This window comes from Mytilus galloprovincialis, chromosome 8, assembly GCF_965363235.1.
Source record: "Mytilus galloprovincialis chromosome 8, xbMytGall1.hap1.1, whole genome shotgun sequence".
Lineage (NCBI taxonomy): Eukaryota > Metazoa > Mollusca > Bivalvia > Mytilida > Mytilidae > Mytilus > Mytilus galloprovincialis.
The window spans coordinates 70432014-70454391 of NC_134845.1; the positions used below are offsets into that span (position 1 = coordinate 70432014).

Below are 22378 nucleotides of genomic sequence, written 5' to 3' on the forward strand. Positions count from 1 at the left end.
CTTGGTGGAAAGTTGAGTTGTCATATTGGGGATCTTTCTTATTCTTTATGAACAAGTTGTCTATCTTTAGGCAGGAAAGGTGGATTACCAGATAAATTCTGATGATAAGTTTGCTTTTTAATATCAGTGAAATATTTAAACTTCACATTGAGCACACATCCAGTCATAATTTCAAAACACAAAGAACTAAAACAATATTGAGCACACCTTTTATTCTGTCTTCAAGTTGTATTTTTTTTTTCGTTGTGTTCACATTGTATACATTATTTACATGATAAATACATTACTCTTTAACAAATATATTAACATTTTACTATAACCAGTACATCTTGGATACCTTATATACAAATTTAAAACTTGATTGCACATGATTAAAACAATGTAAATAACAGTTAATCAGGATTTGCTTAAAAAGATTCCATTTCAATGACAGTACTAATTCTATTGATTGGTTACTAGTTAAGTTGGATTTTGTGGTCAGTCACAACGACTAAAAAGAAGTACTATGAGCTATTCCTCAATTAATATACCCTGGTATAAGTATTTCTGAAAAAGAAAGTCTGTACAGCAAGTGATGTGAAAAGGCACCACACAATAGCATGCTCCTATGAACCTTAAAATAAAATTTCAGGAAAGCTCTGAATTTTTTTATTTTTTTTAAATCACAAGAATTGGATGAATAAAATAACATTCACTTACTTATTCTCAAAGTATAAAAATATCTCCAGTAAGTACAGACATATTATTACTTGTGAATGGCAGGAAGTTATATTTAAAATAGAACAACCAATAACAAGTCCTGAATATATAAACAAAAGGTAGGTATGTATAAAACACATTATTAAAAGTGTAAGGTTGTACAGAACATTCTACTGTAAATTGAGAAGTTATTGTGAGGTTTTAAAATGCAAATAATGTGACTGGGTGAGAATCACAATAATAAGAACTAACATTCTAATATCTCATACATATATATATATATATCTGTATGCAGCTTTTCTCAAAATTGCAAAAAAAAAATAAATAATGCACACAATCATTTCTGAATTTACAGTAACCATTTGTGCAAAACAGCAAGAAATAACAAAAATGATGTGGCTTTAATTGACTATGGAATCAATGAAATAAAGACAGAACAAAATACTTCACACAATAAATGTCCTGCAAAAGTTTCTTGCATTTTCAGATTTTGTACAATTCTGCTTGTTTCTGGATAAGAAAAAAACAAACTGATTTTACATTGTATTCAAGTTTGGTAAAAAATATGTAAAAGTTTGACCAATTTATTGATAAACAACCCAATTGTTGACAACACTGATAACAATACTGGTGTCAACAAAAAACAGGCCCTACCCTTATGGAGCTAGATATGAGGTTGATGAGTGGACGCTTTAGAAGTCAGCCCCACTCCTAACATTGCCTTTGTGCCCACTTTCCCCCTCTTTTTCTTCAAAACCCTTGATCCACAACTGCCATATCAACATAAAACAGGTATGACATTTTGAACAACTATCATTTTACTGTCATATGAAATTTGTTTCACATGAGCTGTCAGAATTGAACTTATAACAAATACAGCTGAAAAATTTCAAAGCAAAAAGCAAATATGGTTTTATCTTTAAAGGTTTCATTTTTATATAGGATCTGGCACCTACTGTCTACTAACATTTCAGCAAGATTGAACACACATCTGTATACTATAATTTAATTTTGGATGTAACGCATCTTCTGATTGGCTGACATTGTTTTGTTTATCAGCTCATAGGCATAATTTTGTTATGTGACCATAACGTCATCAATTTTTGTTTATGGTTTACTTCCTTTTGAAATGGAATTTAGAATTAAATTAAAAGAAATGACTGTAATATTTTTTCTGTCTATTTGAAATAACATAAAATGTGGTGCACACTATTAAAAAACCAAAAGTATTCGGACGATGACGACGACGCTGACGCTGACGCTGACGCTGACGCTGACGCCAACGTGATACCAATATAACACCAAAAAATTTTCAATTTTTGCGGTCGTATAAAAACCCGCTATGCCGGTAACTCAGTGTGTACCACATTTTTTATGTTATTTCTTCATAGACAGAAAAATATTACACTCATTCCTTAAATGTGAAAAAATATCCGAGCCTAACAAATGCTCTTGAATTACATGAATTCTGCTGGAATTGTTTTGAAATTTTTAAATTGGACCACTAAATGTCCAATCCATAGATATTTTATTGAAGCCAGCTAAGAAATTTCTGACAAAATACTTTTAAAACATCTCGCAATCAATTACAGGCTAAGCAATCTTGAGAAAAAAACTACCGTATTGTGTAGTTGTACATAATTTTGATAGCAGTCCCAATAACCCAGGAATTTCTTATTAGGAAGATAAAAATATCTTAAGATTAACAGCAAAATAACACAGGCTAAGTGATGGGAATATCATAAACTAGAACCTTTAGATATGTAGCAGTTTACATCCCTCCCATATGAACTATGCCTAAACTATTGACATACATATGTTCAAATTGTGACAAATAAACAATAGCATAACAAATGCTACAGTTTCCATAAATGTGAAAATGCTACACACATTCTTTAAACTTCATAATCCATGTTTGCATACCCACTGTGTATCATCACCTTCAGATATAGGTACCCTTGGTCTGGTTCTCTGGTTCATTGTCTAATAATTATATTAGATGTATGTTTCGTTATAATATTTTATTCTGATTGGCTAACTGCACATCACTTGTTATTCCATAAGCAGTTGCATTGCTCAATACAACTTTTCACTCATGATAACACATGCTCCAACAATAAAGTGCACAGGTGAATTAAATAATAAAATATATAAAATTCGTGTTTTCATGATCATAGCTAAAAAATGTAATTATAAGTATTGAATGCTTCTTTTTGTAACTTTATAGGGTTGTAAAAGCGTTGACCGTGCGTACATTTTTAGAATGAAGCGTGGAAACAAAATGTACTTCGGTCAACGCTTTTACACCCCAATAAATTTACAAAAAGAAGCATTCAATTCTTAAATGAAAAACTACATTACTGTACACATATCAGCATATAGCTAACTTGGTAACTATATGTACATAGTTTTTCTTAGCGTTGAACCGAGAACCAGACCAAGGGTACCTATATCTGGTGGTGGTGATACAGTGATACCACAGTTTATATGTGATGATTTAGACAACAAAGTACAGCTATTGACTTCACTACATTTAATATACAACTATGAACATAACTCCTGAATGTAGATTGATAATTAATTGTGGGATTCTAATTGTCTTGAATTTCATGAGTAAAGACTTACCCTGAATTTTAGAGTTCAACAAAATAAAATTTGTCTCCCATCCCTAATGAGTCTAATTCTTTAATAGCTCTTATATGCATTTTAATACTCAATTTCAGTCACATTCTACCTAAACCACGTGGCTAATAGCACATGGATTGACATGTCTGTGTCGAACATAATGCGGTCTGTTTTCTTTTAAATAAAACAATCAACTGTCAGTAAAACTTACAAAAGGATGTCCTACCTCACAACACTATTCATTGAAGTAAATACATTTGATTATCTTCCTTTAATCATGTTGAACTTGGAGGATATTCTGAGGTAGTGGTTTAAACGGTGTGAAGTTTTATCAAAATGTGTCTTAGTCGTTTATGAGACGTTTGGATTACATGGCACATAGATTGACAGACTGACAGACGGACAGACAGAGATTCCTATACACCTCCCTGCTTCTTCCTTTTCGAGTGACATAAAAAGGGATAGACAACAAAAATTAAAACGAATGTTCATTAAAATATATAAAATTATAAAAAGCATAATCCTAAAAAATTTAGCCGACAAAATTATCCATAAGCCAATGTCATGCAGTAAATTATTTTTTCTGTTTAATATGAAGCATATACCAGTACATTAAATTAAAATAATTTCTTTAACATTAATATTACATACAATATGGTGGTTGTACCAGAAAAAGATGTATTGTAACATCTTTAGGCTTTGAAGGCACCAATTTCTAAATTTCTATAGGCGTACGCGTTGGGTTAAGACCATACTTTTGCATTAAATTATTTTAGCGGTAGTGCTTTAAACTTATATTTCTTTTAAATTACAAGTAAAATAATCAATACACATACAATACAAAGTTTTTTTTATAGTTTTTTACATTAAAATAACAGTATTGTTACGTATGTACCTTTGCATGATAAATCTGTCGTCTAAAATCCTTAACTGTATGCATTTATGGATCATATGACGACACAACAACTTCAAATAAAATCATTCACACTTGAAATGTGAAGGTATAATACCATTCTCTTCAGATTTTATTTCAGGGTATCACAAAAAATTACAGAGTTCATTGATGCATAGCCAAAATGTTCTGATACTGTGGATTTCAATAATATATACTAGCTTATTTTCAAGCTACATTTGACACTTTTCATTGTACAAGAAAATATCATTATTATATGAAAAAAGAAAAATTTAAATGACAGAATTTAAAAATCAAATAAGAGAAAAATAGCTCTTATAAAATATTTTAATAACTTCTTCCTGTTATACAACAAAATATTATAAAATCAAAATATTTGGATTATCTCCCATTACAAAGTTTTCAAAATTAAAGTCTGTCAAAGATATGCCATCAATTTTTAACAATTAGAATTTAGATATGACAAAAGACATGCACTGAAAGGGATCCTGAATTATGACCATGTGTCCGACACTAAGGTTAAATACATATAGTTCTGTAGAAGTACAGCGTCCATCATGAAAGGGCCAATCACATCAGGAATGTTCTTACACACTGGATTTACGGACATATGGAACATTTAATGGAATGATCAATGTTAAAACACATTCTGTCTCAAGATAAAAATGTCTAGCACTTATTTGTGTAAATTACATAATTGTTAAGGGGTCATCCATAATTGTCAAACATTTTCCAAAGTGTACAAAACATACACTTTTTCAGATCCCCCACCCTCCCTCAAAAAGTGTACATTAACCAATTTCAGATTTCAAGACAAGAATCAATTATTCTCAATAAAAAGAAGATCCTGTCTGTTATAGTTTATTTTAATAAAGAAATTTGCATTGAAAATAAACTGAAACATATCTGGCTGTTTTATTTCGATGACATGTACATCTCTCTGTGAGATTTGTTTGGCGAGCCATCATAATCTGTATCACATACATTTTGAAACATGCTACTTTTAACGTACAATTTCACGTTATTTTCAAAGCATAGATGATAAATGGCTTCATCACACTATAAATTAAAAAACGAACCCTGCGGAAACTAAAAAATTCTGGAAATTAAAAAAATGTTTACGGTAAAAATGTTGACTTTTTAAACCCCTTCCCTCAAGTGTAAATTTTGTACACTTTAGAAAATGGTTGACAATTATGGTTGACCCCTAACAAACCTATATAACATGTATCATAAAAAATTACCATGAATGATGATTGAGCTCAATAAAAACTTTATAGTTTATGTTAACTTAACTTAGTCTAAGAAAAGGTTACTCATTTTAATTGGGTTCCTTCCCAGTTCAGTTCAATAGAATTGAGCTGGTGTAAGAAATTTTGAGTTAAATTCACATGAAATCTTGAAGACTTAAGATTTTTACACTTTTTTAAATTTCAATGAAAACATATTTTCTGATCAATAAAAATTCTTGGGTAAAATTTGAACAAACAGATCTTCATTTTAGATGTCTTTTTTTAGGTCCAAATTCTTTCCCATTTTATCCTTTCAGATTTTTCTTTCATCACAAAATTTATCTATTTTTATCAATTATTCAGACAATATAAATCATAAAAATATTTAAAAAAAGTTCAACCTCAACTTTTCTGAACTACAGTGATCTAGAAACAAAAGCAGAAACAAATCCATGTTTCTCTTTGTTAGCAACAATATCAAAAACACCATCATTACAAAATTTCCCCGACTGCAAACATTGCATCTTAAAACAAATTATACATAACAATGACAACAATGAAATAGTTAACATTATAATAGCATCAACTCTTCACAGGAACAAGGGAGATAACTCATTGAGCTGCCCAATTGTATCTGCCATTCATGATATTCTGTCTGTGTGTCATTACACTTCATGAATTCCATTCACAAGGATAAATAACATTTCTTGAGAAAAAATTGGAGAGTCCAATCAAATTTCACTGCTATTTTCTTTTTCTCTAAATGAAAGAATTTTATTCTTCTTCATGTCCATGACTAATTCATTCTTTCATCTTACAGTTACAACAATGAATGTTGACAATATTCTTTTGATTTCTTAAACAAGCAAGTCTATGATAGGGATGGGTCATCTGAATTGTCTTTAGAGATAAACTGATGAAATGGAATGGTATGGTCCATCATTACCGGCTGAAGCGGTAAAATTGGCTGGACTGAGACTGACGGAGGAAGTGGACTTGTCGGTAGCATGCCACATGTTGTGGAAAACATGATAGGGCTAACTGGAACTGTAAAATAAAATCATAAAAAAATTATTATAAAAAAAAATGGTCTATTTAAAAAAAATAATAAGTATGTCCGACAAAGATTTTTAGTGAGAAAATGTGCCAACAGGAAACAATACCAAACTTCAATGTCCAGTGAACTGAAAAAATCTGGGTCAAAAATCCTAATTTTGTATATTTTTAAAAAGTTAACTTTGTAATAAAAATGTGTACTGATTTTCAAATTGGTGTAACCTCAACTTAATGGTAAACTAACTTAAAACCAAACTTTAACCTGATACATGATAGATAGACTAACAGATGAATGCATGTACAGCCAACAAAACTCAAAGCTCCCTACTATCCTAGGCAAGACATAAAAATAGCTTTGATAATCAATATTGTGGGATGTTTAATTTTCAAATTTAAGTGACCATGAAAAAAGTATATTAAACTTCTTTATGCATATTTATATATGTATATTTAGACTCCTTTTTAAATATCCTTTCAAAATTTATATCTGGGAATGTGTAAACAATTTTTTTTTTGTAAAAGTTAATTTTATTAGAACTTAAATCTATCTTATTTTTCTAAGATTTTTTGGGTTACAAGAGTCACAAAGGTATAATAACAGTAACAAATTGTTTTTCATAAACTGTTTTGTAATATAAATTAGGCAATTAGTTTTCTTATTTGAATTGTTTTACATTTTGGAGCCTTTTATAGCAGACTATGTACAATGTAGTATGGGTTTTGCTGATTGTTGAAGGCAAGTGACCTATAGTGGTTAATTTCTGTCATTTGGTCTCTTGTGGAGACTTGTCTCATTCGAAATCATATCACATCTTCTTATTCATATATTCACTAAGATGAGATCCTTACTAATTATTACACATATTTTTATTGTACTGAAACATAGAATTCTGTATTTTAATAGAAACTACAAACAGTAAAACCATCATGTTTCTAAATATAATTGCAGAAAATTGTATAACTGTTTGCCAGCCATATTTAAATCTAAAAGCTTACAAAGAAAAAGAAAGTTCCAAATTAAAGGGTCATAGGATGTCTACATAGCAGACTGATTGCCACATACTAAGAGGAATAACCAGTACCTAATGTGACAAGGCTGACATGAACATATAATAGAAATAGGTAGAGTCCCTTGTTTATCTATAAAAATTTGTAAGGGTTCCATGGAACCCAGTGTCTCACCTACTTTTGTTGTTAATCGCAGGCTCAACAAAAATGAGGAAAAAAATCAATAAAAATATTCCTCTTGATACTATCTTTTGATTGTTAGAAGCTTCTGTCCAAATTTGGTAAAAATTTTTGATAGTTAATAAAGTAAAATACGGATAAACAGGTACAAAATTTTGACAAAAGTTCTTTCTTTTAATCATAAACAAGCTTCTGTCCTAGCCTGGTACAAATCCAGGATAGTTTAAGATATTATTAAAATTTTAAAAACTTTTAACCACAGAGTGAATTTTTTGTTTGCAGGCAGATAAACTTAAGTCCATTTTTAAGTAAAATACAGAAAAAATGGATTTTTTTTAAGCTAATTTACTTCTGGATATCTTATAATCATAAACAAGTTTCTGTTTAAGTTTGGTACAAATCCAGGATAGTTTAAAAAAGTTCATAAACTTTTAAAAATTTTAACCTGAGAGTGAATGTAATGTTTCCCAGTCAGAAAAACTAAGTCCACTTACAAGTAAAATACGGAAAAACAGGAATTTTATTTTTACAAAATTTACTTATGGATACTTTCTTGTGATCATAACCAAACATCTGTCCAAGTTTGGTATAAATCCAGGATAGTTTAAGAAAGTTATTAAAATTTCAAAAACTTTAACCACAGAGTGAATTTTTGTGGACGCTGCCACCACCAACGGAATGTAGGATCACTATGTCTTTCTTTTTCGACTTAAGTCAGGGGCGCGAGAAAAATGTGTCATCCCATACTAAGAGGAATAACCAGTGCCTAATGTGACTAGGCTGACATGAAGAGGTAACAGAAATAGGTAATATCCCTGGTTTATATTAAATAGAAAGACGTGTAGCCACATATAACATGTATAAAGAAAATTAACAGTACCTGATGTGACAATAGGCTGGCACGAAGACATAACAGGAACAGTAAGTCCTCCTTGTTTAGCGAAACTCAACTGCTGTGTTATCTGTTGTAGTTCCGTCTGCTGCCGTACAATGGCTGACTGTAACTGCTGAGCTTTGTCCTGAAGCTGTCGATACAACTGTTGTTGTACTGGTGTAAGGAACAACTGGAAAGATAAAAAAAATCTAATTGGAAAATCAAAATTAATAAGTTTTAAAAAATAAAGATTTTAAATATTCAGAAGCCTTTTGGTAATAAAACTTTACTTAGCACACATTGTGCTTGGAATACAAAATTAGTCCTTGAAACACTAAATCAAGTAACTTGATTGACTGATTTCTAAGTTTGAGTAGGTTAATCGTACTTAAATATTGATGAATAGTAGACCGGAAATTCAAAGTCTGGTATACATGTCAAAATATGGTCTTTTTTATAATCTGCTTTGAGACAATAAAATTTGGTTACATAAAATTGTTATATGAAATGTGATGTTCTTTTGAATAAAATGGTAAAAAGAAAAGTGCCCATTATCTTTAATAGTATATATATTTGTTTAGGGGCCAGCTGAAGGACACCTCCTGGTGCTGGAGTTTCTCGCTGCATTGAAAACCTGTTGGTGACCTTCTGGTTGTCTGTGCATGGGCTGGTTGTTGAACCTTTGACACATTCCCCATTTCCATTCTCAATTTTATGTATATATCAACCAACCTGTGGAGATGTAGGCTCGACCACTGGGGTCATTTGTGTAGTACTTGTGGATGGTGTTGGTCCTTGCTGTAAAAAAGATTAAAATATATTCCATTTTGTAGTATAACACATTGACCTAATCAGACTATTGAATATTAGTAGCTGATGAAATAGTCTATGCTCTAACTGTTTTAAAAGTTGCCATAAAAAAACTTAATGGACCCTCCATGAGAATCAGACTATAATCAAAGAGCAGATTGCTCTGAGGGATACAATTGCAATTGTTTTCATTGACACTGTCATGTATAGCTGGATAGTATAATTTTCAAAACTAATTCAACGGCACATGTAAAATGTAATTTACGTAATCTGAATAGTTATTCAACTTTAAAAATAGCCAATCCTCGATACAAGTGTATGACCAATGTACTTATAGTGTTTTAGTTTTGTAATATCAATTCCAAGTTTACTTTCCACAGCAGTCACCGAGAGTGAGAGAAGGTATTTCACTTCGTATCTTATCACCTATTTTCCTACGTTAATTCTAGGAGGAACCCCATTCCTAATTCTATAAATATCTAATTTCCTTTGGGTCAGTGGGCATGACTCCTTTCCGTACACATTCCTCTGTTTAAATTGCGATTGTTTTTAATATAATACGACGTCTATCAACAGAACGAGTTAATTTTTCTCGACCTGTCGTATCGTATTTTGATTCAGAATTGACAGAAGTTACTTACGGAAGGGAGACAACTCAAAACAATAATATGGAAGACTCCATTTTGACTCATGGGTGGTGTAATTACACCTTCACGATGTGGACTACATTTATTTTAATTTAAATCATACGATTTAAAATTATGCAACAACAATAACTCTAAATAGCAGACAGACATAGAAAGGATCCCATGAGTTTCAAATTAATCAATGGAGTGGGGAGTCTAGAGCAACCATTCAATCTGATACCCCTTGAAGTCAAGAAAACTATACACATGCGCATAATTACCTAAACAAACCCTAGACTTGTGATTTGGAGAAACAACGTATATTAAATGTTAATTAAACGACCTATACAGTTCTCCATTTCTTTATGGAAGTACAATATCAAATATCAGTTTCATAACGGTGACATATATGAAAAACTCCACTTCAGTTCTTATATGACAGAAATAGATTTATCGGAATTCAGAGAACTCTCTCATTTTATCAAAACTGGGGAATTCCCTCTGACGTGTTTCTAAATTTATAAAAATATAACTAAATATAAATACTGCTCAATTCTGAGTTTTTGTGTTGTTAAAAACACGCATTTAAGTAGAGGGAAATATAGAAACATGAAGATTATGAGAAGAACATTAAAGAAAAGTTGTTTAAATTCAATACTCTTGTTTGTTTTTACCTTTTAAAGCAAGACAATCTTGAGAATCTGAGATGTTCCTTAATGTTTAGAATAAATGGATTGAATTGAGGGAATGGCCCTTAGTCAATGGTATAAGTCTACAGATTGCTGAAAGCAATCGTATTCCAGCTTGGTTTAAGTGGCTGATGTTTTAGTCTATGCTGTAATAGAAGTGTATGTCACCATAGTAACCTTACCTGACTCTCCATGGTAACCAGACCAGTAGGAGGCTGACTTTGACTCAATGGCTGATGTAATAGTCTATGTTGTTACAGAAGTATATGTTACCATAGTAACCTTACCTGACTCTCCATGGTAACCAGACCAGTAGGAGGCTGACTTTGACACAATGGCTGATGTAATAGTCTATATTGCAACAGAAGTATATGTGACCATAGTAACCTTACCGGACTCTCCATGGTAACCAGACCAGTAGGAGACTGACTTTGACTTAATGGCTGATGTAGTAGTCTATGTTTTAACAGAAGTAAATGTTACCATAACAACCTTACCAGACTCTCCATGGTAACCAGACCAGTAGGAGGCTGACTTTGACTCAATGGCTGATGTAATAGTCTATGTTGCAACAGAAGTATATGTGACCATAGTAACCTTACCTGACTCTCCATGGTAACCAGACCAGTTGGAGGCTGACTTTGACTCAATGGCGGATGTAATAGTCTATGTTGTAACAGAAGTTTATGTTACCATAGTAACCTTACCTGACTCTCCATGGTAACTAGCCCAGTTGGAGGCTGACTTTGACTCAATGGCTGATGTAATAGTCTATGTTGTAACAGAAGCTGTAGATGTTGTGAGACTGTCTGTGGAATGTATTTACTGGCAGGAACACTAGATGATGGTGAGTTGTCATTGTCTCCTAATTTTGATGATCCTACAAAATAATTTATATCATAGCATGAAAAATACATACAATTATAAATATCAAAACATGTAAATAGTGCAAACAGATAAAACTTGTTGACATTTTTCAATTAATTTGGAGATTTAAGATTTTTAAAAAAATTGTTATTTTTTCTTCATGTTTGTGTGACTTTCCCAGTCAGGATCATTGTCAACGGTTCTCTTATGTCATATGAGCTGTGTAGGAGCCATCAGGATCATTGTCAACGGTTCTCTTATGTCATATAAGCTGTGTAGGAGCCATCAGGATCATTGTCAACGGTTATCTTATGTCATATGAGCTGTGTAGGAGCCATCAGGATCATTGTCAACGGTTATCTTATGTCATATGAGCTGTGTAGGAGCCATCAGGATCATTGTCAACGGTTCTCTTATGTCATATGAGCTGTGTAGGAGCCATCAGGATCATTGTCAACGGTTCTCTTATGTCATATGAGCTGTGTAGGAGCCATCAGGATCATTGTCAACGGTTATCTTATGTCATATGAGCTGTGTAGGAGCCATCAGGATCATTGTCAACGGTTCTCTTATGTCATATGAGCTGTGTAGGAGCCATCAGGATCATTGTCAACGGTTCTCTAATGTCATATGAGCTGTGTAGGAGCCAAAAAAAAGGTCTCTCTGAATGGTCTGTAACAGGATGAAAATTGAACTGTTATAAGAATTTCTACAAAAACGGACCAAATTTATCTTTTATTTTGTATTCTAATGTACCAAAATCAATCAAAGTCTAATATATGCACATGTTTACATATGGAAAACATATTTAGGCCCTCACATTACATAACATACATATGGACTACATACCTGCTCTGTCTGATGAGGCAGACCCCACACTGTGACAGGAAGACATATTAGGCCCTGAGGTAACAGAGCACACTGATGGACTACATACCTGCTCTGTCTGATGAGGCAGACCCCACACTGTGACAGGAAGACATATTAGGCCCTGAAGTAACAGAACACACTGATGGACTACATACCTGCTCTGTCTGATGAGGCAGACCCCGCACTGTGACAGGAAGACATATTAGGCCCTGAAGTAACAGAACACACTGATGGACTACATACCTGCTCTGTCTGATGAGGCAGACCCCGCACTGTGACAGGAAGACATATTAGGCCCTGAAGTAACAGAACACACAGATGGACTACATACCTGCTCTGTCTGATGAGGCAGACCCCACACTGTGACAGGAAAACATATTAGGCCCTGAGGTAACAGAACACACAGATGGACTACATACCTGCTCTGTCTGATGAGGCAGACCCCACACTGTGACAGGAGGACATATTAGGCCCTGAAGTAACAGAACACACTGATGGACTACATACCTGCTCTGTCTGATGAGGCAGACCCCACACTGTGACAGGAAGACATATTAGGCCCTGAGGTAACAGAACACACAGATGGACTACATACCTGCTCTGTCTGATGAGGCAGACCCCACACTGTGACAGGAAAACATATTAGGCCCTGAGGTAACAGAACACACAGATGGACTACATACCTGCTCTGTCTGATGAGGCAGACCCCACACTGTGACAGGAAGACATATTAGGCCCTGAGGTAACAGAACACACAGATGGACTACATACCTGCTCTGTCTGATGAGGCAGACCCCACACTGTGACAGGAGGACATATTAGGCCCTGAGGTAACAGAACACACAGATGGACTACATACCTGCTCTGTCTGATGAGGCAGATCCCACACTGTGACAAGAAGACATATTAAGCCCTGATGTAACAGAACACACAGATGGACTACATACCTGCTCTGTCTGATGAGGCAGACCCCACACTGTGACAGGAAGACATATTAGGCCCTAAGGTAACAGAACACACTGATGGACTACATACCTGCTCTGTCTGATGAGGCAGACCCCACACTGTGACAGGAAGACATATTAGGCCCTGAGGTAACAGAGCACACTGATGGACTACATACCTGCTCTGTCTGATGAGGCAGACCCCACACTGTGACAGGAAGACATATTAGGCCCTGAAGTAACAGAACACACTGATGGACTACATACCTGCTCTGTCTGATGAGGCAGACCCCGCACTGTGACAGGAAGACATATTAGGCCCTGAAGTAACAGAACACACTGATGGACTACATACCTGCTCTGTCTGATGAGGCAGACCCCGCACTGTGACAGGAAGACATATTAGGCCCTGAAGTAACAGAACACACAGATGGACTACATACCTGCTCTGTCTGATGAGGCAGACCCCACACTGTGACAGGAAAACATATTAGGCCCTGAGTAACAGAACACACAGATGGACTACATACCTGCTCTGTCTGATGAGGCAGACCCCACACTGTGACAGGAAGACATATTAGGCCCTGAGGTAACAGAACACACTGATGGACTACATACCCGCTCTGTCTGATGAGGCAGACCCCACACAGTGACAGGAAGACATATTAGGCCCTGAGGTAACAGAACACACAGATGGACTACATACCTGCTCTGTCTGATGAGGCAGACCCCACACTGTGACAGGAAGACATATTAGGCCCTGAGGTAACAGAACACACTGATGGACTACATACCTGCTCTGTCTGATGAGGCAGACCCCACACTGTGACAGGAAGACATATTAGGCCCTGAGGTAACAGAACACACTGATGGACTACATACCTGCTCTGTCTGATGAGGCAGACCCCACACTGTGACAGGAAGACATATTAGGCCCTGAGGTAACAGAACACACAGATGGACTACATACCTGCTCTTGTCTGATGAGGCAGACCCCACACTGTGACAGGAAGACATATTAGGCCCTGAAGTAACAGAACACACTGATGGACTACATTCCTGCTCTGTCTGATGAGGCAGACCCCACACTGTGACAGGAAGACATATTAGGCCCTGATGTAACAGAACACACTGATGGACTACATACCTGCTCTGTCTGATGAGGCAGACCCCACACTGTGACAGGAAGACATATTAGGCCCTGAGGTAACAGAACACACTGATGGACTACATACCTGCTCTGTCTGATGAGGCAGACCCCACACTGTGACAGGAAGACATATTAGGCCCTGAGGTAACAGAACACACTGATGGACTACATACCTGCTCTGTCTGATGAGGAAGACCCCACACTGTGACAGGAAGACATATTAGGCCCCGAGGTAACAGAACACACAGATGGACTACATACCTGCTCTGTCTGATGAGGCAGACCCCACACTGTGACAGGAAGACATATTAGGCCCTGAGGTAACAGAACACACTGATGGACTACATACCTGCTCTGTCTGATGAGGCAGACCCCACACTGTGACAGGAAGACATATTAGGCCCTGAGGTAACAGAACACACAGATGGACTACATACCTGCTCTGTCTGATGAGGCAGACCCCACACTGTGACAGGAAGACATATTAGGCCCTGATGTAACAGAACACACTGATGGACTACATACCTGCTCTGTCTGATGAGGCAGACCCCACACTGTGACAGGAAGACATATTAGGCCCTGAGGTAACAGAACACACAGATGGACTACATACCTGCTCTGTCTGATGAGACAGACCCCACACTGTGACAGGAAGACATATTAGGCCCTGAGGTAACAGAACACACAGATGGACTACATACCTGCTCTGTCTGATGAGGCAGACCCCACACTGTGACAGGAAGACATATTAGGCCCTGATGTAACAGAACACACTGATGGACTTCTTTCCCTTTTGTTTGCAGTGTGACCATTAGTTGTATTATATCCCATATCTTTCCATAGATTTTCTCTAACATCAGAATAACTATACAAAACAGAAATGTTTTCATTAAATAGTTTTCACAAATGCAACACTGAAATAAATTGAGAATGGACACAGATGATGCCCCTGCTTGCATATAACTTTATACAAGGACATTATTAGAAATCTGTAGAAGGTGACACTGCCCAAATTCAAACTGTTTTATGGTAATATGCATTATGTATAACTTTTACAACATTTGGTTGAGACAGTAAAATAATGTGTACCCAACAGTTAGTTAAAAACAGAATTAAACATTTACAAGCTGCATTCATGTGAATCACTCTTTTTTTACTGCTTTATCAAGGACCAATACTTTGCTACATAGGCCCCTGTTATGCTTATTGTTGAAGACCTATAATTGTTTAAATCATTGGGTGGAACGTTTTATCATTGTCAATCATACCACATCTCCTTATTCTTAATTGATACTTTTAAAACTAATTAAAACCTGTACCAGGTGTAATCATATGCACTTACTTAACTACAACATTTGTACACACTACAAACTCTGGCTTAGAGTTCCACTGATGATATGTGATGTAATACCGTGTCCTTAACCATATCCATTGTTGACCTTTGGTCAGAAATCTGTAATACCTTGAGGTTTCCTCCCCTTTCTGCATCACTGTTTAAAACAAATATGGTGATTACAGTAAACAATTAATAATTGATAATTATTTTATTCATATTATTACAGATATTTATTTCAATATAACAATATAGAATAACTAAACATTAACTTAAAATATAACATTTATTTGTACAAGGCTTAGAATTAACATTGATTTCAAGGCAGTGTTGAGTATTTCTATCATATTTGAATCCGACGGTGCAAGACCCTCATGGGAAGTCAAGGTTGTTTAAAAAAAAAATCATCAACTATTCTTCTTTCAACAAATAACAAGAATGTGTCCTAAGTACACGGATGCACCACCCGCAGTATCATTTTCTATGTTCAGTGGACTGTGAAAATGAAGTAAAATCTCTAATTTGGCATTACAACTAGAAAGACCATATCATAAGGAACAAGTTTCAAGTTGATTGGATTTCAACTTCATCAAAAAACTACCTCGACCAAAAACTAAAACTTGAAGAGGGACGAACAGACGAACGAATCAACGCACAGACCAGAACACATAATGCCCATAAATTGGGCATAAAAATAACATTTAAGTTTTGAAACAATGTAAGTTGCGTGTCTGAATTTATTTTAAAGAGATTATCCCAGATTTTCAGAAATACAAAAAGATACCGCTAAGGAGAACTTTTCTTCCTCCATATTAGGAGAGTAGCACTTTCTGTTCACTCAAAAATCATGATTTTTTTGTGTAAAAGGTTGTGACCAGCCAAAATGTTCTAAAAAACTTCATTTAGATTTGAATGTTCAAACTAAGTCCATACAAACTGATACATTTTGTTGTATATTGGTTTTACTTTTGGAAAAGATTGATCAACTGATTTTAAGCATTACTTTTAGTGGCAAAATTTAAATGAATATTTCTGATAAGTACAAAGGAATACTTATAAATATGCAAAATCAAATGAATAATTATAACTGTTGGCCCACATCCTATTTAACTGATTTGAAGTTGTCGTCACAGCATCATATGATAAAAAAAACCCTAAGTTTGCATACAGTGTGAGCCTATTTAAAATTAGAACTTTTGTAATCATCAACTTACACTGTTCATGACATTTACTCAAATTCTCAAGGTCATCAGGATGGTAATAGTCATACCCAGACGTCCCTAGTACTTCAAAGGGTAGATATCCAATTATAGGGGATGCCCTGAAATACATTGTAAACACCAACATCATATACACAGAATATATACAATAGTAGGTAACATACAAACGTCAGTCATATGAACAGTATATAAAGATATAATTTTAGCTGATGCCTTGAAGTAGCATCTTCGCTAGCCAAGGGTTACGATCCACTTCATTCTCTCCACCCTTGGCGGATTGAGTTAAAATTACGGAGACACAAGGTCATGATTCTCTTTGGTTGCAGTCGAAACTCGCTGCATCCAATCAAAAAGCCCCTATAACATGTTCACGTGTAAATGTAGAAAGTTAATATAAACAATTACCACATGCTTATTGTGCAACAAGTCTTTACATCTCTAAACATACGACTATATGTAGTGACAATTTGAATGTTTTCAATCAACTAAAAGAAGTTCCTGTGTATTATTTCTTGCGCAAATGCATAATTTCAATGTATGTTTTTGTTTCCGGCTTTACCAAGTGTGTAGAATCTAGACACTACCATGTTTTCACCTCCAAATTGAAGAGTTCAAGTGCTACCATTGGTCAAGAATAATGTATTCGGAATGAGCGTGACTTTAACCTACCAATAGATGGTGCAACATTGTTATCACAAATGTTGGCTCAATCTGCCAAGGGTGGAGAGAATGAAATGGATCGTAACCCTTGGCTAACGAAGATGTGAAGTAGAAATACATATGAATGTTGAATAAAATATAAATACTTTTAAATAGTAATTATTAAAGGTGAAACCAATGAATTGAAATTGCATTTTAATAAGTCATATAACAAGAGGCTCTCAAGAGCCTGAATCGCTCACCTTCAATTTTTTTGTTTAAATCATTCATCAATGATTATTTTTGCTTTTCAGTGTGTGCTAAAATATGCCATTCAAACATTCTTTGTATCTGTCATATTTTCTTCACAGGCAAAAATAATGCATTTTACCCCTAGCAACATTGGCTATTTTTCTTGAAGTAAAAGGAAATGAAAGAACATTTAAAATTAATAATAATTAGAGTTATCTCTCTTTGCATATTTTAAGTCAGTGTGTAGAAACCAAAAAAATAACTAAATCTGTATAAATTAAGTTAATTATCTCCCTTCAAATATTTCAGACCAAGAATATCTTCCTTTATGCACATTCTCTGGTCATGTACTGGATCTGTGTAAAGTTTAATTAATATTGGTACAGTCATTTAGGAGGAGTTGTGCTTATCTCCCTTGAAAAAAATCTTACCAGAAATATCTTCCTTCATGCACATCTACAGGTTGTGTACAAAAACTGTGTAAAGTTTCATCAATATTGATTAATCTGTTTAGGAGTAGTTGCGCTTACAGACTTGTTGCCATTTATAGCTATATTTAACTAAGTAAAATCAATTATCTCCCTTAAAATAATTCCGACCAGAAATATTTTCCTTCATGCACATCCTCAGGTTGTGAACTACAACTGTGTGAAGTTTCATTAATATTGGTCCATCCATTAAGGAGGAGTTGCGTTTACGAGACATATGGACAGACAGACGGACGGACAGGGTGATTCCTATATACTTCCCCAAAACTTTGTTTTTTGGGGGGTATAAAAAACACAAATTAATACAAGTTACCCTAAGGATTGTTAAGTTTTAAGTTAAAGTGAAATTGGTTCAGTAGTTTAAGAGAAAAAGATTTTTTTAAGTTAGCAAACAATGAAAAATTGTGTAAAATTATCATTAAAGGGCAATAACTCCTTAAGGCGTCAACTGGCATTTTTAGTCATTAAACTTATTTGTAGATCTTACTTTGATAAACATTTTTGTTGTTTACAGTTTATCTCTATCTATAATAATATTCAAGATAATAACCAAAAACTGCAAAATTTGCTTAAAATTACCAATTAAGTGGCAACAACCCCACAATGAGTATCGATTTGTCTGAAAATTTCAGGGCTGATAGATCTTGACCTAATAAACACTTAAACTCCTCAACATATTTGCTCTAAATGCTTTAGTTTTTGAAATAGAAGCAAAAAACTGCATTTTAACCTATGTTCTATTTTTAGCCATGGCGGCCATGTTTTTTTACAAAACAAACTTTATACAAGATACCCTTAGAATCATTTAGCATAAGTTTACCTGCAATTGGTTCAGTACTTTCAGAGAAGAAGATTTTTGAAAGTTAACAAATATGATGAACAAATTGTGTAAAATTGTCTTTAAAGGCCAATAACTCCTTAAGGGGTCAATTTACAATTTTGGTCATTATATCTTATTTGTAGATCTTACTTTGCTGAACATTTTTGCTGATTACAGTTTATCTTTATCTATAATAATATTCAAGAAAATAACCAAAAACTGCAAAATTTGCTTAAAATTACCAATTAAGTGGCAGCAACCCAACAATGGGTTTTTTGATTCCTCTGAAAATTTCAGGGCTGATAGATCTTGACCTAATGAACATTTTTACACCATGTCAGATTTGCTCTAAATGCTTTCGTTTTTGAGATATAAGCCAAAAACTGCATTTGACCCCTATGTTCTATTTTTAGCAATGGCGACCATGTTTGTTGATAGATCAAAACTTCGGATACAATTTATAAACTAGATACCCTAAGGAACATTCAGTTAAAGTTTGGAAGTATTTGGCCTAGTAGTTTCAGAGGAGAAGATTCTTGAAATAGTTTACGACGACAGACGACGACGGACGCCAAGTGATGGCATAAGCTCACTTGGCCCTTTGGGCCAGGTGAGCTAAAAAGCTCTATACTAAATGGTGATGCCCTAAGACATAGATGTCAGGGTATCATTACAACATCCCTAATACATGGGGTAAAATAATATTAATACCAATGGTCAAGATAAAGAAACTTCCACTTTAGACTTACCTATGGTCAAGATATAAGAACTTCCACTCTAGACTTACCTATGGTCAAGATATAAGAACTTCCACTCTAGACTTACCTATGGTCAAGATATAAGAACTTTCACTCTAGACTTACCTATGGTCAAGATATAAGAACTTCCACTCTAGACTTACCTATGGTCAAGATATAAGAACTTCCACTTTAGACTTACCTATGGTCAAGATATAAGAACTTCCACTCTAGACTGTGCCTTGATGTGAATTCTGCTTTGGCTTCATCAATAATGGACATTTCCCGTATAAACTGAGCGTTCTCTATCTGTACCGTACAACAGAATGACATGTTATCCTTTACTTGTGCCATCATTCCATAATTCCAATCGTCATTGTCATTAAAATCTGAAATATCAACAAGCAAAAAATGTCAGAAAATTAACTCTCTGTTTTAGTCAATTCTGTGAATTCTACAGTTTTCTTCCTGTTTTGTTTTAGTCAAGTCTGTGAATTTTATAACTTACCCTCTGTTTTGTTATGTGAGTGAATTTAAAGAGTTACAATATGTTGTAGTTAAGTCAGTGGAGTTGTATACTTCTGTTATAGTTGTCAGTGAATTTTACTATTAACTTCCTGTTTTGTTTTAGTCATGTGAGTGAAATTAAGAGTTGCAATATGTTGTATTTAAGTCAGTGGAGTTGTTGACTTCTGTATTAGTTGTCAGTGAATTTTACTATTAACTTCCTGTTTTGTTTTAATCGTGAGTGAATTTTAGAGTTCAATTTATTGTAGTTAAGTCGGTTCAGTTGTTTACATTGGAGTCCCTAGTGTTCACGTGGCCTGTGATATCATGCATTATTTGATTTCGTCATATCAACAAAGTAACACAAATAAAATCATTCATGTTATTGTTTTAGCCTTTTGAAGGGATAAAAAGAATATTATTGATAAGTTCTAGAGTTAAATAATAACTGCAATTATGTGATTTACAATATTTACCCAATTTCCATTAAAAAAATTACATCATCAGATAAAAATTTTTATTTTTAGTTAAATTTATATCAGATTGAAATAATTTTTGCTCTGCATCCTTGGCAGTGTGCCTGGTTCAACTCCAGCTATATTTCAGAGAATCAAATCTTTCCTTAATTCAAAATAAGCTATTTTTGGTAGGCATGCACTAAATCACCTAACATTGGAGGAACTCTCAGAACAGGTGTTTCCCTAATTTTGAACACACATTACGCAAATTTAAATCTTAAGGGTGAAACCATACAAACAGAAGATTTTATGAAATAAAAGTATGTTATGAATGTGTTCAAACAATATTATCCAATTATTGGTTTTATCAGTTGAATGAAGTGAAGTCATAAGTCTTAGGTACGCAGATACACCGTACTGCACCGTACTTCTAGATCTGTTTAAGGAGGTAGACCTAGGTTAAGGGAAATAACTCTTAAAATCATCAGTACGTTTGTGTCAACCATTTTCATAAATATATTCTAAGCTTCTAGGTTACATAGATTATTTCCAATCTGTTTCAGGTAGATGCTTAAAAAACATTGATGAAACTTGACTTTAACAAACACATAACTGATTTAAAGAGTTATCTCCCTGAACCAAGGTCTACCCCCTTAAGTTGTCAGTGAATTTTACAATTTACTTTATATTGAGGTTTAGTCTTCAAATTTGAAGTTTATATTGTTTTAGTCAGATGTTCAATTTGCAATTAACTTCTGTTAAAGTAAAGTAAGTAAATTTTACATTCTGTTTTTGATAAATTGTCATTACATGTATTGACTAATTACTTTTGAACATGCTAAATATGACTTACTGTTCCAATGTTTAAAACCTGTAAATTTGACCGTTTCATAAACAGGAGGCTTGTCTGGTCCTAGGGATCCTCTCTTGAAGTGACAAGAGAATGATACCTGGTTGTCATCTGTAAAAATAAATAACAAAAATTAATCAAGGATGTTCATTGTAAAATAAACAAAGTATGACCGTCTATGATGTCCATTATCACTGAACTATTACAGTTTTGTTAAGGGGCCAGCAAAAGAACGCCTCCGGGTGCCGGTTTTTTGGCTATATTGAAGACCCACTGGAAGCTTTTGGCTCTTTTCCACTCTTTGGTTGGTTTCTTGTCTCTTTAACACATTCCTCATTTCCATTCTCAATTTTAACTTAAAGTTTTAATTTAAGATCTGTGTACAAAATTGGACATTAATGAGCATAATGCCATAAGGTGTAAAAAACATCAAAGATAAGAGGATTATAAATCTGTATGCCAGACATATCATATGAGGTTTACTGTTGTGATTACTTAGGCTTTCTTGTGTTATACTGACATGACATCAGA

General features: G+C 34.3%; 1 protein-coding gene across 1 annotated transcript in view; it reads right to left on the bottom strand.

Moving 5' to 3' along the window:
• Nucleotides 1-1566: 1566 nt before the first annotated feature.
• Nucleotides 1567-22378, bottom strand: part of LOC143042479 (circadian locomoter output cycles protein kaput-like) — a 53574-nt gene continuing 32762 nt past the window's right edge. The window contains exons 7-15 of the mRNA XM_076214786.1: nt 21851-21958; nt 20235-20421; nt 17091-17197; nt 15886-16033; nt 15245-15408; nt 11420-11592; nt 9320-9385; nt 8594-8777; nt 1567-6516 (exon numbers count right to left, since the gene is read on the bottom strand). Of these exons, the coding sequence (XP_076070901.1) occupies nt 6341-6516; nt 8594-8777; nt 9320-9385; nt 11420-11592; nt 15245-15408; nt 15886-16033; nt 17091-17197; nt 20235-20421; nt 21851-21958 (1313 nt within the window). The 3' untranslated portion in view covers nt 1567-6340. The remainder of the gene's footprint in view (nt 6517-8593; nt 8778-9319; nt 9386-11419; nt 11593-15244; nt 15409-15885; nt 16034-17090; nt 17198-20234; nt 20422-21850; nt 21959-22378) is intronic.